Consider the following 16,884-nt stretch of genomic DNA (forward strand, 5'->3'; position numbering starts at 1 on the left):
CTCAGGCCATGGGAAGCTCTGCGAGTTGGTAAGTTGTGCATTTCAAGTATTTAACCAGCAGGCGTTTCTTTGAGGAGACAATTTCAGAGTTCAAACTCCTGTGTAATCAACAGGGAAAGGTAGAAGACTATATCTGCACTAAGTAGTTCTCATCCTCGTCAGTGAGGACTGGCCAGCGCCACTGTTTCTCGTTTATTCTGTTTTCTCGGGTAGGCCAAGTAACTCTGCATCCGAAGTTGGGCAGAGCTGTAGCCTGCATTACTCTGCTCTTTCCTGAAATGTCTGCAGCACTGTACAGTCCCTGTCTTGTCACAGTGAATTGTTCTTTCTTTTGGATACACAGATCATGATCCCCAGAGCAGTTTGCATTTGAAGTGGGGAGTGTCTTTATTCCCTTCCCACTACTTAAAAGAGGGAAAAGTTAGTCTTGTTTGGCTTGAGCACTGTACTTTTTGTGTCAAGAGCCTTTGAATTGCTGCTGAAGGGACAAGGAGGCTGGTTAATTGGGTCCTGGAACAGGCACTGGGCATGTGGTTTAGCCCCAGGCAATGAGCTGCTGCCAGTCTGCTTTGTGCAGGAGGCCAGGAAGGAAGGCCCACATGGATGACAGTGGCTCAGGTGCTGTCTCCACCAGGAGCATCCCCATTCCAGCCACTGACCGCAGCTTCCACCGCCTTTCCTCTGCACAGCTGACTGCAGCTTGCTTTCCCGAGAACTCCTGTGCTGACTCTGTAGAGCCTGAGCTCACCTCTTATCAGAAGATAAGGCATGGGGTGTGGGCAGCGGGGAGGAGCTTACATAACAGCCAAGGACGCGCTCAGCTCCAGCAATTGAGGTGTTCTTTGTTGTTAGCCATGCCCCGCCCCAGCTCACCAGGCTTCTCTGCCTGCTTGCTTTTGGTTTGTATTTTTAAATTTCCTCTAAACCCTTCCGGCATGTGAAACTATTGCCAAGAGTTCATTTGTTCTTCTGGTTATTACTCTGACAAATTTGGAATCCCTTGGGGCCTAGCTTTTTTTTCAAATTCTAATTCTTAGTTACCTAACAGACAAGCTAACAGTCTTTGCCATTTTTTTTCTTTTATAGCCCTAGGTCTGCTTCCAGGCATCTGCCTTGGATAGTTTGTGTGGGTCTCTCGCTCCTTCTGACTTTGACTCTCCTTGTACTTAGCATATATACCACTAAGCATCTCCTGTCTCCATTGTAATCTTACACAAATGGCTTATTACATCATGAGAAAAATTGGGCAGCCTGTTCTCTTGTTTTGTGGCATGACAGAAGTCCCTGAAGCCCAGCTTCCTTTCTCAAAGCCTTAATTTCTGAGCTATAACACCTTCCATTTCCCTTTATCTCACAACTGCCCAGTTGCCCATGTATTGTCGTAAGTACATCTTTAATAGTCTGCTTTACCGTATGCAGCCAGTGAGACCGTGGTAGCCTCTTTGTCTTGGTTCGTTTGGACTGCCATAACAATACACCATGAGCAAGGAGACGTAGGAACAACAGAATCCTCCTCCTCACAGTTGCAGAGGTGGGGAAGTTCAAGACGAAGGCTTCTGCAGAGATGCAGGGAGGAGCTGCACCTGCTCCCCTCACATGGTGGGAAAGATAAACAGACTCCGCCAGCCTGTTTTAGAGGGGTAGCCCTCACCCCCAACGGCCTCATGTCCTCAGTACCATCCTGGAGGGTTAGAATTTCAGTATACAGTTGGGAGTGCACAGCATCCATACAGTTGGGAGTGCACAGCACCTATACAGTTGGGTGTGCACAGCATCCATACAGTTGGGAGTGCACAGCATCCATACAGTTGGGAGTGCACAGCATCCATACAGTTGGGTGTGCACAGCATCCATACAGTTGGGTGTGCACAGAATCCATACAGTTGGGAGTGTGCACAGCATCCATACAGTTGGGTGTGCACAGCATCCATACAGTTGGGTGTGCACAGCATCCATACAGTTGGGAGTGTGCACAGCATCCATACAGTTGGGTGTGCACAGAATCCATACAGTTGGGAGTGTGCACAGCATCCATACAGTTGGGTGTGCACAGCATCCATACAGTTGGGAGTGCACAGCATCCATACAGTTGGGAGTACACAGCATCCATACAGTTGGGAGTGCACAGCATCCATACAGTTGGGAGTGCACAGCATCCATACAGTTGGGAGTGCACAGCATCCATACAGTTGGGAGTGTGCACAGCATCCATTCCCTAGAGTTTCTGAATGAACTTTGTTCAGATTGGGGTCCTTCTAAAATAACTTCCGCCACCCTGCCCCAATTTCAGTATTGTTTCATAGTTTTTTGAAGTAAAATACTTTGTTTCAAGTTTCCTTCTCTCATTTCCTTATAAATAAGGACACAAATAAATGATAAGCTGTTTCTTTTTAAAACTAAAATTCTAACTTTAAAAAGCTTCCAGTTTTCTACTTCTGGGAAGCTAATCTTGTGCGGTGATTCCTGAAGCATAATGATAGGATACTGTTTGTGTTGTACTAACTCATTCTCTCTGCATAGCGTCTGCCTGTGTAACCCTGCCCTGGAATTCACTCCGAGCTAGGCTGGCTTGGATTTACATTCGCCCTCTTGCCTCTGCCTTCCAAGTGTTGGTATTATAGGTAGAAGCCACCTTGCCCCGTAACATTGCCATGCCTGTATCTTTCCTTCTCAGTATTAGCCATCCTTCAAGCTTAGTAGCTCCTAGCTCCAAGTCTTCCCTGGAGCTTGCTATGTAAACTCACCACAACCCACCTGCCTCTGCCTCCACCTGAGGACTGGGCAGAGAGGCATGCCCAAATATACTTCGTTCTTGCTGTCCCTCCTGGCTTCCTGATACATCTAACCCCACTGTTTCCTTCTTTCCTCTCCCCTCTGTCTTCCCTTCCTGCTTTTCTTGTTTTCTTTCTTAAATCATGTTCCATGCTGGCCTTGACTAATGTAGCTGAGGATGACCTTGAATTTGTAGTGCTCTTGCATCTATTTTATGGTTCTGAGATCACAGGCATGCATCCCTGCAGCCGTTTATGTGGTGCTGGGATTACCCAGGGCCTCCTGCTAGGCAGGCACTCGAGAAACTGAGTTCTGTCACCAGCGTCTCACCAAGCCTATCTAAGGGACGGAGAGCCTGAACAGTGACTATGCCAGAGAGGACAGAGAAGATCAAGGGCAGCAGGGATTCCTCTGTGATGTAATCAGGAGTAAGGAAAGCCACCAGAAGGAAAAAGAATGCTCTTCCAGAGGTCCTGAGTTCAAATCCCAGCAATTACATGGTGGCTCACAGCCATCTGTAACAGGGTCCGATGCCCTCATCTGGTGAGGCATCAGATGTACATGCAGCAGAGAACTTTCATATTAAAAAAACAGTCTCATGCCTCAAGTTTGTTCTGTAGCAGGGATGACCTTGGAGTCTCCTTTCTCTGCCTCCCTTTGGAATCTTTATCTGGTTTTACTGTCAGTGTAATACTGGCCTCTTACAAATAGTGACAGTTTTTACTCTTCAGGATTTTTTGTTTTTTGTTTTTTAAGATTTATTTATTATATGTAAATACACTGTAGCTGTCTTCAGACAGCCCAGAAGAGGGCATCAGATCTCTTCAGGGGTGGTTGTGAGCCACCATGTGGTTGCTGGGAATTGCACTCAGGACCTTCAGAAGAGCAGTCAGTGTTCTTGACCTCTGAGCCATCTCTCCAGCCCACTTTCTACTTCTTTTTATTTTTTATTTTTTCACTTCCTACTTGTTAAAGGTTTTATTGGTAAACCAAACCATCAATACTTGGATCTTTGGAGAACGTGTCAGACCCAAACTAAAGCAGAGACTAACATATAAATAACTGATAATGGAATAGAAAAACGTATATATTTAGTAAATTAAGGGTTACTTGAACATGTGCACTGTGTTACAATGACAGTTGAGCTGATAACCAAGATAGCAAATGCTATGTGGATTCACTGCAAAGGAGTGATTCAGGTTCCAGGAAGGAGAGACTCAGATGGTGTGGGATTTTATCATGTGACAAAGAATGGCGTGCACTCATAACTTGTGTGTTGTTTAGCTCTGGAAATTTCCATTTAGTATTTTCAGACTGCATTGGTCTCTAGTAACTGAAACCACAGCCAGCTAAATTATGGTTTAGAAGAAGTTATTGTATGTTTACCTTCTCCTACAGCTTCTTGGATGTGTATGAAATAGAATGATTATGTGTTTTGTGGTGCTCGGAGACCACACCTAGGGCCTCTGCACTGCAGGCAACTGCCTTATCTCTGCCTCTTGGTACCTTTGAGACAGGGCCCTTTACGTAGGCAGACTATTACATAGCCCGAATGGTTTTCAGGCTCCCATGGTCCTCCCGTGTCAGCCTTCCAAGTGCTGCAATGAAAGGTGTTCCTTACCATATTTAGCTCTTTCCCTTTCTTCTCTTTTCCATGAAAGGCCCAGTGCTAGGGCTGGAAATCTAGTGCCTCTCACATGCTAGATTAGGTCTCCACCACTGAATTATAGCACCAGACTAGATTGTGTTTTTAAAAAGTTTAATTAATTTTTGAAAATCAACATTATTATTAATGTGTATGTATGTGTGGTATGCATGCATGCATATGTGTGTGCATGTATGTGATGTGGAGTAGGGGGCACCCATATACCAGTGTAGGTGGTATGCAGAGAACAACCTCATGGAGCTGGTTCTGGGAGCTGAGTTCACTTTACTCATTTCTGCCCAGGGCCCGTGTAAAGTGAATGAGATCTCGCTGTGCCGGGACTTATGTTGTAGATCTCCTGCTTATATATGCTTATATATGCTTACACAGTAGCAAAACTCCTCCTCATTCTTTGAGGTTCACTGCAGGCTTTCCTTGTTCTTGTTCTGTTGTCAGGCCACTCAGCACTACCGAATGTGTCCTTGGCCATCTTCTTGGCTCTTCAGTTATTACCCCAGTCTGTTTCCAGCTTTACCCACAGATACGAACTGGAGTCTACACCAGCTTTCTCCCCATCAGTGACTTATGTAACCCCTGGTCTTGCAGAAATTTCTCCTGATGTCACTCTTGCCATAGTCATTGGTAAATTCTCAGTTTCCTGTTGCAGCCTGTTCCCATCAGCCTGTACCTGATAGGTAACTCTGCCTTGTCTCAGAAGGCTGTGCTGTGCCCCGTTTCTCATTTGTATGCCCCTGCCCACCTCTGTCCCTTCTGACAGGAGTACTAGGGTCATATTATGCATCGGCCTTCCCAAACTCTGCTTTGAATTTTGTTTCCTTTGCTCATGTGTTTTTTTTTACTGCAGTTTTCCTTTCCCTATGACTTCAGCTACTGCCTAGGAATGTGAGTCCAAGTCTGAGCCTCTACTGCAGCATCCCAGAGGTGGTGTCGACTCAGTGTCTCACACAACTTGCCCCTTAGTTCCCGTGTTCTGTCTTAGTTTTTGACATTACTATACAGTCAGCCTTTCACTCAGGATAGAAACACTGAAAAACACTCAGACTCATTTTCCCCAAATCCCAGATCGATTTGGCTTTACACATATTAGATCTTTAATATTTTGAAATCCATCCCACAGGAGAAATCTCCAGTGGTGATGGCAGAGTGAATTGCTCTCCTGAACCTTCAGAGATAATAGTGGTAAAGCCTTTTTTTTTTTTTTTTTTTTTTTTTTTTGAAAAAAGACATAAAGGAATTGGAAAGAACCCAGAAGATATAGAAGCTAGAGGAGAGTTTAATTTTGAAAGATGGAGATCAGAGGTGATAAAAAATGTTCATTTGCACGTTAAAAAAAAATGTTGCCTGAGAGCATCAGCAGGAGAGTGCCAAGGGAAAGCCTGACTGTCTCTGGGTGGCCAGGACCAGGGCGTGCAGTCAAACTAGACATTTAGCAGGATGACCTTTTAAAGAAACAACAACAACAAAATGCAAAACAATAAACCACCAAGAAGATGAGCCTCATGTCCTGACCGTAAGCTACAATCCCTGACTGAAGCGTACGGGAAGACTGCAGGAGGTCTGGTGAGGGAGCTCGCAGCAGTGAGGAAGGCTGAGGTCGGTTTGTGAAGACAGCCTGTGCCAGGTTGAGCTGAAGGTCTATTGCCTTTTACAGCAAGTCCATCTCCTAACCATGGGAGGCCAAAGTCTGAAGGCTTAGGCTTTGAGATGTCAGAGAACAGAGTCTGTGACTAAAATGTGTCTTCTAGACAGAGTGTGTCAGTTGCTGTCATAACTGCAGCTGTGGTTCCTAAGGCCCAGAAGACTGGCCCTGTCACCATTCTGTCATGTATAGAGGAGGGGCTCAGGAGGCCTCCCCCTCTTCAAGGAACTGTGGGCAGTCAGTGGCTGCTGGAGGATGGGCCACTGCTTCCGGATCCTCATCACTGATAGTTGCCCATGCTCCATGAATAACTGCTGAGCTGTGGCCGTGCCATCAAGCACACTCAACTCAATGGGGAGAAAACATGGATGTAGGATGGGGACTTGCTGGGAACAAGAGTTTTAGTGGGAGAGGATAATGGAGCGTAACAAAATTCATTATGGATATGTAGAAAATGTCAAAGAATAATTTTTTAAAAGAAGAGATGAGATGAGAACAGGCCCCAAGCCTGAGTGACTATAATCAAGGATAAAGGCTGTCCACAGAGACGGCTCCATGCTGACTTAGATGATGGAATTAGCTGTCCAAATGTCCAAGTAACTGCTGCTTGTATATTTAGAGACTCAAAGTAAAACTGCCAAATTGAAAATACAAGAAAGGGCTGGAGAGACGGCTCAGCGGTTAAGAGCACTGGGTGCTCTTCCAGAGGTCCTGAGTTCAATTCCCAGCAACCACATGGTGGCTCACAACCATCTGTAATGGGATCTGATGCCCTCTTCTGGTGTCTGAAGACAGCAACAGTACACTCACATACATGAAATAAATAAATAAATCTTGAAGGTCTGATAGAATTTGTACTAAAACCATCTGGCCCTGGGCTTTTTTTTCTTTCTTTCTTTTTTTTTTTTTCTCTTAGAAAGTACAAGAAAAAGAAATGAAACGCAGAAACAGAAGTGAAATACTTTTCACGGGTGTAATTATATACCTAGAAAATTTCAAGAACTCTTCATTAGAGATAGCAAGGTTTTAGGATCTAAGGTCAATATACAAAAATCAGTTGTTTGGGACTGGAGAGATGGCTTAGTTGTTAAAAGCACTGGCTGCTCTTCCAGAGATCCTGAGTTCAATTCCCAGCAACCACGTGGTGGTTCACAACCATCTATAATGGGATCTGATGCCCTCTTCTGATATATCTGTAGACAGCTATAGTGTACTCATATAAATAAATAAATTTTTTTTTAAAAAGTCAATTGTTTTGTCTATTAACAGTATAAATAGAAATTAAAGTTCTAAACATGTTAATAACATTGAAAGCCATGACCTTACTAGGAATAGCAGACAAAAATCTGCATACTAAGAACTATAAAACATTGCTTGGAGAAACTTGAGAAGTCAATCAATGGATAGGGAAGCCATTTTACGGGGTTGTTTAGTATTTCCTTCAGGTCTCCTATCCTTTCTGATCTTTCTGGATCCTCAGAATCCCCCCTTACTTGGGAGCAGGGCGTTTGCAAATGGAGTTTAAAGAGATCATATATTCTGGAGTGACCACAGAATCCAATGACTAGTGGTCTTAGATTTGGAATCTTAGAAAAGGAAGATCATGTGAAGATGGAGGCAGAGGTTAGAGTTCGGTTACTATAAACCAAGGAATGTTGTCTTAGTTACTGTTCTATTGCTGTGAAGAGACATCATGGCTACAATGGTTCGAATATGCTTGGCCCAGGGAGTGGCACTCTTAGGAGGTGTGGCCTTGTTGGAGAAAGTCTGTCATTGTGGGCGTGGGCTTTGAGATTCTTACCCTAGCTCCCTGGAAGCCAGTCTTCTCCTGTTTGCCTTCAGAACAAGAAGTGGAACTCTCAGCTCTTCCTACATCATGCCTGCCTGGACCCTACCATGTTCCTGCCTTGATGATAATAGACTGAACTTCTGTACCTGTAAGACAGTCCCAGTTAAATGTTGTGCTTATGATAGTTGCCTTGGTTATGGTGTCTATGCACAGCAGTAAAACCCTAACTAATATAATGACTGTCCAAGGCAACTCTTACAAAAAAAGCATTTAACTGAGGCAGTTTCAGAGGGTTAGTCCATGATCATGGTGGGAAGCAGGCAGGCATGGTACTGGAGCAGTAGCTGTGAGCCCTACCTCCTGATCCATAGGTGTCAGGCAGAGAGAGATAAGAAGCCTGGTGTGGGCTTTTGAAATTTCAAAGCCCACCCCTAGTAATATACCTCCTCTTACACGGCCACACCCACTCTAACAAGACCATGCCTCCTAACCCTTCCTAAACAATTCCACTAACTGGGAACCAAGCATTCGAACATTTGACCACTCTCATTCAATCCATCTCTGGGAACTGGACAACACAAATAGAAAGGTTCCCTCCAGCTCTACTGCAGGAGTGTGGTCCTGATGTCTTGCCCTTGGACTTCTGTCTCCAGAACAAAGACAAAATTCTGTTGTTTGTTTTATGATTTTGGTTTTTTTGAGACAGGATTTCTTTGTGTGACAGAGCCCCATCTGTCCTAAAACTTGCTTTGTAGACCAGGCTGATCTCAAACTTCGAAAATTTGCCTGTCTCTGCCTCCTGAGTGCTTAGATTAAAGGCATGTGCCAGCATGTCTGGAAAATTCTGTTGTTTTAACTACTAAATTTATGGTAATTTTTGTGGTTGCTCTAAGAAACGAATACAGCTCAGCTGTATTAGTATTGAACAAAAACAACTTTGAGAAAAGGACAACAAAGTTAGGGGACCTAAACTAACTAGAAGATGAATATTATAACTAGAAGCTTGGTAACCCAATGAGCAGACAGCCCAGCAAACCCACTGTTCAGGTCTCTAGCAAATAGACAGCAGATGTTCAACTTCAATCATTGGGAAATCACAAGGGGAAACCATAGGTTTGTTGTTGTTATTGCTGCTGCTGCTGCTGTTGTTCTCCTCCTCCTCCTCCTCCTCCTTCTTTTTCTGCAGCCCCCACCTTCAAAAAAAGTCATCCATAGCAAATTTTGGTAAGGTCACAAGATGTCTGGAAAGCCCCCATCAGCAGGGCTACTCCACAATTTTCTCCGGAACTTGTAGGCTTAGCACGTGTGAGGCCCTGGGTTTGTTCCTTAACACTGAAGACGAGGTGTGTGTGTGTGGGGGGGGGGGGCATGAGAGAGAAGAAGAAAGAAGAGGAGCAAAGGGCAGGGAAATTCTCTGAGCTAGGGTGGCACTCTCTAGGGTGGCACTCCACTCTCTAGGGAGGCTGAGGCAGGAACATAGTGTGTTGGAAGCCAGGGTTATACAGTGAAACCCCGCTACCATGTCATTCCATTCATGTGACGTTCTAGGACATGGAAAATGACTTCTAGGGACAGGGAGTCTGTACAGGGTGCTGCTTGGGGAATGTAGGGGGCAGGGAAAGGAATCACACAAGAACATGAGGGGTCTTTGGAAGTGAAAGGTATGCTCATTTGAATAGATGATTTCTTAGGTGTTCATATGTGTCTAAATCTGACCAAGTAAAAACATAAAATATCTTTTGTGTATATGTGTCAATTGTACCTCAGTAAAGCCTTAAATGGGCAAAGGTTTGAGTAGACCTTAGCAAAGGGGAAGTGACTGGTCAGCAGCAGGATGTCCTACATCATTAGAGAGATGCATAGAGAAGGTCCAGTCACAGCTACTGGAAAGGCAGGGTAAAAGTGCAGGAGCACCAAGCCCTGGTGAAGCCGGGCCTGGCACTGGTGCTCTCTGCCATGGAATGTCAGCCGCACAGCAACCCACCCAGTAATTCAGTGTTGAGGAGCACAGTCAGCAGTTCTACCCCTAAATATTAGTCTATGAAAATAGGGCCCACACAGTGGCACACAGCTTAATCTCAGCACTCTGGAGGCAAAGGCAGAGGTAGGCAGATCTCTGTGAGTTCAAATCCAACCTGGTCTATGTATCTAGAATTTTAGGAATCCAAGGCTACATAATAAGATCCTGTCTCAAAATAAACAAATAAATGAAAACTTGTTCGTGTCCAAATATATGTACCCATAGCAACTCTATTTGTAACACCTGGGGGCTGAAAACAACTTAAATCTCTCTGAGTAAATGAATGGGAATAAATGTTGAAGCATCTCTGTAATGGAATACTACTCAGTAAAAATAATAATTAAAAAACAAAACAAAACCCAGTGGACTACCAATACATTCAGTGCCATGGATGAATCTCAAAACCATGTCGGGGGAACACAGCTAGAGATAAAAATAGAATACACGTGGTTTCTTTTATAAAAAGTATAAGAAAACCCAGATGAGTCTTCCTGTGACAGAAAACAAGTCACCGCTGCCTGAGTCTGGAGGAGGCAGGAAGTTAGTGAGGACAACATCGAATCTTAGGTCTAATAGCAACATTCTGTCTCTAGGTTGTTGTCATGTGGGTGTGGACATTTGCCAAAAATTGACCTTGTGTTCTTGTGATGTGTGAGTTTATGTTATGTGAATTATATTTCCGGCAAGTTGATTCATAAGAGTCCTTACCCCAACCCTGGTTTAGCTACTCTGCATTCTTCTTTGGCTGAATGTGGTGGTGTTCTTGTTGTCCCTGGACTTCTTCAAATCCCAGCAGTGCAACGTGACCTATAGACAGACACCTGACCCTGCCATTCTCTGCATATGATCCTTTGGCTGCTCGCCAGTGTGGGTCCTTAAAGTGGCCAGTAGTGCTTTCTGTCTGTCCCCCCACCCCTGTCTTCCTGCTCATCGCATGCTGTATGTGTGCCTAGTCCCCACGAAGGCCAGAAGAGGGTTGTTGGATCCTTTAGAACTGGAATCACGTGTGTTTTTTGAGCTGCCATGTAGGTACTGGGAAATGAACCCAGGTCCTCTGGGAGAGCAGCCAGTGCTCTTAACTGCTGAGCTGTTGCTTCAGCTCCCAGATTATTTTGTTTTAAAGAAAACTGTTTGTTTATTTGTTTTGAGACAGGCTCTAACTCCATAACCCAAGCAAGCCTCAAATTCTTGGCAATCTCTTGTCTCAGCTTTCTGAGTGCTAGAATTATAGGTAAGAGTCACCATGCCCATCTGAAGAATGGGTTCTGGGGACCAAACCTGGGGCATGTCTGGCAGATATTCTGCCAACTTTAACACTATTTGATTTCAGTGGTAGGATTAATTTCTTCAGTATTTGATGTCATTTCCCGAGCCCAGCCGGCCCCATTGAATCTGTGGTTCTTGCCTGCTGCACTTAGTCTTTCATACATTTTTCAGGTCCGCAAAACCATTACAGTTGCCGGTTCCTTCACCAGTAACCACACTACACAGACTCCTGAGTGGCCCAAGAATGTGTCCATCCATCCTGAACCATCCGAGCACTCCAGTCCTGTATCTGGTACTCCGCAAGTAAAAAGCACTGAGCACAGTCCAACTGATGCCCCTCTGCCAGTGGCCCCCTCCTACAGCTATGCCACCCCCACGCCCCAGGCCTCTTCTCAGAGCACCTCAGCACCACACCCAGGTAAGTCCTCAGCTCCCATCCTCAGAGATGAGAGGACGTGGAGAGTTAAGAACAGAGGAGAAACAAAATAGCCCTGTCCGAGCCTCTGAAAATGTGGGCTTTGGAGCCCCAGATCCCTAAGTCAGTAGCTGCCCAACTTGGAGAACTCAGTGGGGCTCATTTTCTCAGAGGCAGATTCTGCAGGGACCTGAAGGCCCAAGATTTGCCGGTGTGGTGGTGCACACTTGTTATCTTGGCAGTGGAGGCAGGAGAAGCATGAATTCAAGTCATCCTTGTCTGTCAGCTTGGGACAAGCCCGAGCTACCTGAGACCGACTAAAACAAACAAACAAACAAACAAGCAAACAAGCAAAACCGTAGTGGGGGAGGATTTGATGAGCAGGGCTTAACAAATGCAGAATTAACAAATGCAGGGCAATCACGCTGGTGCACCTGTCAGGCTCTGGATCAAGCATTGCCGGCCTGATTCTCAGAACGTCTTTATTTCCAAAGCAACCACAGGAAGGAGCTTAGACCTAGAGCTTCCTTAATCAGCCAGCTTTCTGGGGCAGAGCTGAGGTAGTAGGTGGAGATAGTTCATGAGTGGCTAGTGGGTGACCCCAAAACGTCAGAGGCAAGGCAAAACCAGGAACCACAGTTTTTGCCATTCTGTTTCTCAGGGTTTCCTTTGTTGGTAATAGAACATGGTGTTGAGATAGTCCAGTCCCAAAGCAGCATGTGATTTCTGTGTCCAGGCAAATGCCTGCAGATTGTCTGTGTAACTGAAGGACTTGCCTTGTGCTGTATTGACTAGCTAGTTTGGGTCATTTATACTTTCTCTGAGTATAATGGCTTCCTTTTTTTCTTTTCTCCCCTTCCCCCCTTAGAGTTATATCAGAGAGCTTTTATTCTCTCTCCTGGGACAGCTACAAGCTGCGGCTTTCATAAAAGATGGTTTCATTTTTCTCTAAGTGCAATATTCCCTAGCAAAGACAGAGAAGTCTCAGGCTTCCCATTTGTCCAGGAAGCCCTTTCCACCCCAGCCTTGGAACATGAGTTGACTAGCCTGTTGTTTGCTGTAAGGTCTTCAAGAATTGGCCTCATGTCAAGTAAACAATTATTGCCAGAGGAATACGACTGAATCAGTAGTTTTCTGTGGTCTGAACTGTCTGCTCTCCCCAGCCCCCAACAATTATTGGGTACAAAATATCAATAATACCAATGTGGAGAAACTCAAACACATAGGAGATAGGCGGCAAGTAGTGTCAGAGCCACGTCTTAAGTAGGAGAGTAGCTCTGTGGGTGCTTTAGAAAGATTGACACACCTGTCATAGCAAGACCAATGGGCTGGAGTGCGTGGGGCACAAGAGGGAGAGGGATTCAGAATCTGTGAACAGTGAGTCAGTCGTTGTAGCAACTGCAAAAGAAAGGCAAGCCTTCCTTCTGACTGCCCTCTGCCTTTGTTATTTTATATCTTACTTTAAAAGCATTCACCCAATAAAAGTGTCATTGAAACAGAATTTGAACTCTTTGGCAAGTAGTGTATTGTATATAAAGCACACCTGGAGACCAACATTAGTTGAAGCCCAGTGGAGAAGAAATCGGAGCACTGAATCTGGTGTTGCCGTGCAGTGCTTCCAGGTGCGGGCAGTGAGCAGGAGTGAGGGCCATGGGCCTGAGAGGTGGGATTTACGCTCCTTTAGATTTGCTAAGCAGCAGCTCACTGGTGACCTTGAGAGACCCTTTCCAATGGGAAAGTACGTATAGAATCAGGCTCGAGGGATCAGAGACTAGACAAGTAGCAGATGAAGACAGTGGCTGAGGGTGACTTAGGAAGGGGAGACATGCCCTCTGGCTGTGCTGCTGAGCCCGCTGCTGCCACTTTGTTCCAGTTGTAAAGGAGCTGGTGGTGTCTGCTGGGAAGAGCGTCCAGATCACCCTGCCTAAGAATGAAGTTCAGTTAAATGCCTTCGTCCTTCCAGAAGCAGAGCCAGGTAAGATATCCTGTCTGGGAAACATTTCGGTTAGCATTGGTATCTTAGCCTCAGTTCATTTGCTTTTGCAACAGCCCTGTGAGGTTGTGATGTGCATGTGGGCACACATCTGCATGGGCACAGGAGGCAATGTTCTGCCCAGCTGCAGATCAGAGGCTCTGTGTCATTAGCACTTCTGCATTCCACATAAGCTAGGTAAGTGCTTTACCAGAGCTACCCCTCCAGCCTGGTCCTATCGGCTTTGATGTCAAGCCTGTGTCTAATCCTGATTCATTTATTAGCTTAATTATTTAAGCAAACTACTCCTATGTCTTAATTTCTCCATAAAAATTGGACCATAATCTTTATTTCACAATGTTACCTTAAATGGTAACATTTAGTAAGCATCTTTTTTTCCTCTTTTTTTTTCACTTTTAAAAACTGTTGATTAGTTCTTTCTGAACTTCACATCATGCACCCCAAACCCACTCATGCCCCCTTCCCCTTGTACTTACCCTCCATCCTTACAGCCTCCCACCACCCAACAGAGAAAAAATATCTCCTTGTGGAAGCTGTAGTGTGTCAGGGCGTCTGTCCCACAGTATACCCTTTGTCCACACTTCTTTGCTTGCAAATGTTCATTGCATGACTCCTTGGTCTGGTACGAAGCCTTTGGCTTCTGCTAGTCTGTTGATACTGGAACCTTACTGGGACTCCTCTTGGGTATCCTGCTGTTGCCCTGTGTCATGGAGATCTTGTAGTTTTAGATCTGTAGGACCAGGTTCTTCATGCACTTCAGCAGTTCATCCTCAGGGTAGATGTTGGGCTGGGCAAGTCAAAGCCAAGAGGGCATGAGAGGTTTCATCTGAACTGGGCAGCCACTTTCCCACACACAATGCCTTCATGGCCAGCTTACCACCAACCCCCTATACCATTGCCAGCTCTACTGTGCTGCCCAGGTGAGGTGCAGGCTCTGCTCTCCTCCTGAATGCTGCAGCCAGTGAGGCACATAACGAGCTCTCCCAGGATGCCTAGGTGAGAGGTAGGACCAGTTCTGCACAGCCCTTAGGCATCAATGTCCCTAGGCAGCGGCCCGCACCTGGGAGTCCATTGGCCTTTGGTGGAAACAGACCCCTGCTGCTGCAGGGCCACAGACCCAGACGTGACCCCCAGGGTCCGCACAGGCTAGGACCCCACCATGGTTCCAGGTGGCATCACGGCTACTCACATCAGGCTGTTCCCCACTACCCTGAGTCTCCAGCTCTGCCTTTCTTCGTTGTGCCCACATCCTTCTGTTTCTCTCTCTCTCTCTCTCTTCCATTTCTCCACCACTTACTTACTCCTCTCAGTGGCTCCCAGGGTCTCTGAGTGTCTGGGGTTGTCTCAGGAGTGCTATGCCTCACCCAGGCATTATGGCACTGGGCAGGGTCATCATAGGCATGGTCTGCCCCCAAGGCCTGCACCCCACTCCTGACTGGTGTTCATCTCAGGCTAGCTCCCTGACTGAGCTCTCTGGCACCAGAGTGGTAGTCATCTCAGACTAGCTTTTTTTTCTGATTGGGAGTGTTAGGCTACAAATCATCCAGATGTCATAGGTCAGAACACTCAGTGTAGACATAGCCTCTGTCTTTTCTGCCACCACTGATGCACATGCGACACAGCAGCCACACCTGCCACACTTCTAGGGTCAAGGTAGTGTGAATCTTTTATATAAGATTGTGTTGTGTCCATGTAAAAACAAACAGGAAGGCTGAGCTATAACTGTGTGGTAGAACACTTGGTTGGGAGAAGATGAAGAAACTGAGATGCAGATGAACCTGTTTATTTTAGCTAAACAACTGTAATATGAGATGTAGAATTTGGAGGTATTCAAGAACAATGCTAGGATGGATTTGTTACTTCAAAGATCAGGGCTGAGGGCTGGAGAGATGGCCCAGTGGTTAAGAGTAGCACTGCTCTTCCAGAGGACCTGGGTTCAATTCCCAGCACCCACATGTCAGCTCACAACGGTCTGTAGTTCAGGCTCCAGTGGATCCAACTTTCTCACACAGATATGCAGTCAAGACACCAATGTACATAAATATTTTTAAAAATTTAAAAAGTCAGGGCTGGCCTGGCCGGGCGTGGTGGCGCACGCCTTTAGTCCCAGCACTGGGGAGGCAGAGGCAGGCGGATTTCTGAGTTCAAGGCCAGCCTGGTCTACAAAAGTGAGTTCCAGGACAGCAAGGGCTATACAGAGAAACCCTGTCTCAAAAACCAAAAAAAAAAAAAAAAAAAAAGTCAGGGCTGGTAAGATGGTTAGAAGAATAGTGGCTCTTGACAAACCTGATGACCCAAGTTCAAGTCCCACAACCCACATGGTAAAAGGAGAGAACTAACACATACAAATTGTCGACCTACACACGCACACACACACACACACAGACAGACACGGAGACATACGTACACACACACAGACACACACAGAGACAGAGAGAGAGACAGACAGACAGACACGGAGACACAGAGAGAGAGACGGACAGACAGACACGGAAACACACAAACACACAGAGACACAGACACAAATACATACACAGGGGAGAGGTAAATTTAACAGAAAGACTTTAAAGAAAAAGTACAAACTTCAACATGGCACACAAAATTTATATTTGTAAGTTATATAAATGAGTTAGTGATAAATTCAGTTTAAAACCTTGGAGTATTAGCATCTACTTCTTTCTTTCTTTCTTTTTTCCTTCCTTTCTTTTTTTAGGATTTATTTATTTGTTTTATGTAAGTACACTGTTACTGTTTTCAGACACACCATAAATGGCCATCAGATTCTACTACAGATGCTTGTGAGCTACCAGGTGGTAGGAATTGAACTGAGGGCCTTTGGAAGAGCAGCCAGTGCTCTTAACCACTGAGCCATCTCTCCAGCCCCTCTTAAGACCTCCTGAGACAGGAGTAGAGCATTGAAAGTGGTTGATTTGTGTTACTTGTGTTAAAGGCTGACCAAGCAAAGTGTGCTTCCTCTTTCAGGCAAGCCCTTCTGTTTTCTATTTGGGTGTTTCTGATTCACTGTTCTTGGCTGTTGGGTCTGGAGACACTGCTCAGTGTTTAAGAAGATGTTCTGCTTTTCCAGAGGACCTGAGTTCAATTCCCAGTGCCCACACTGGTAGATTATAACCACTTGTAACTCCAGCTCAATTGAATCTTGGCCCCATAGAGCACCTACACTCTGTTGCACATATCCCTACACAGACACCCATTACAGATAATTTAATTTGTTATTTTTGAGACAGAGCCTCACTGCGTAGGCCTGGCTGACCTTGAACTCATTGAGTTTCACCTCCCTCTGCTTCCCGAGCTCAGATCAACCAT

General features: G+C 45.5%; 1 protein-coding gene and 1 non-coding gene across 10 annotated transcripts in view; one reads left to right on the plus strand and one right to left on the minus strand.

Annotated features, from left to right (window-relative positions):
* The window catches only part of AU040320 (expressed sequence AU040320), a 116,148-nt gene that overhangs the window by 49,386 nt on the left and 49,878 nt on the right, over positions 1-16,884 (plus strand). For all 9 annotated transcript variants that reach the window (XM_017319895.2, NM_001035525.1, XM_017319894.2 and 6 more), the window contains 2 exons: positions 11,324-11,570; positions 13,441-13,542. In XM_017319895.2, coding sequence (XP_017175384.1) covers positions 11,324-11,570; positions 13,441-13,542 — 349 coding nt within the window. The remainder of the gene's footprint in view (positions 1-11,323; positions 11,571-13,440; positions 13,543-16,884) is intronic.
* Gm24161 lies at positions 15,084-15,213 on the minus strand. Its single transcript, XR_003955508.1, has one exon. It is a non-coding gene; the product is annotated as a small nucleolar RNA SNORA17 (small nucleolar RNA).

This window comes from Mus musculus, chromosome 4, assembly GCF_000001635.26.
Source record: "Mus musculus strain C57BL/6J chromosome 4, GRCm38.p6 C57BL/6J".
NCBI lineage: Eukaryota > Metazoa > Chordata > Mammalia > Rodentia > Muridae > Mus > Mus musculus.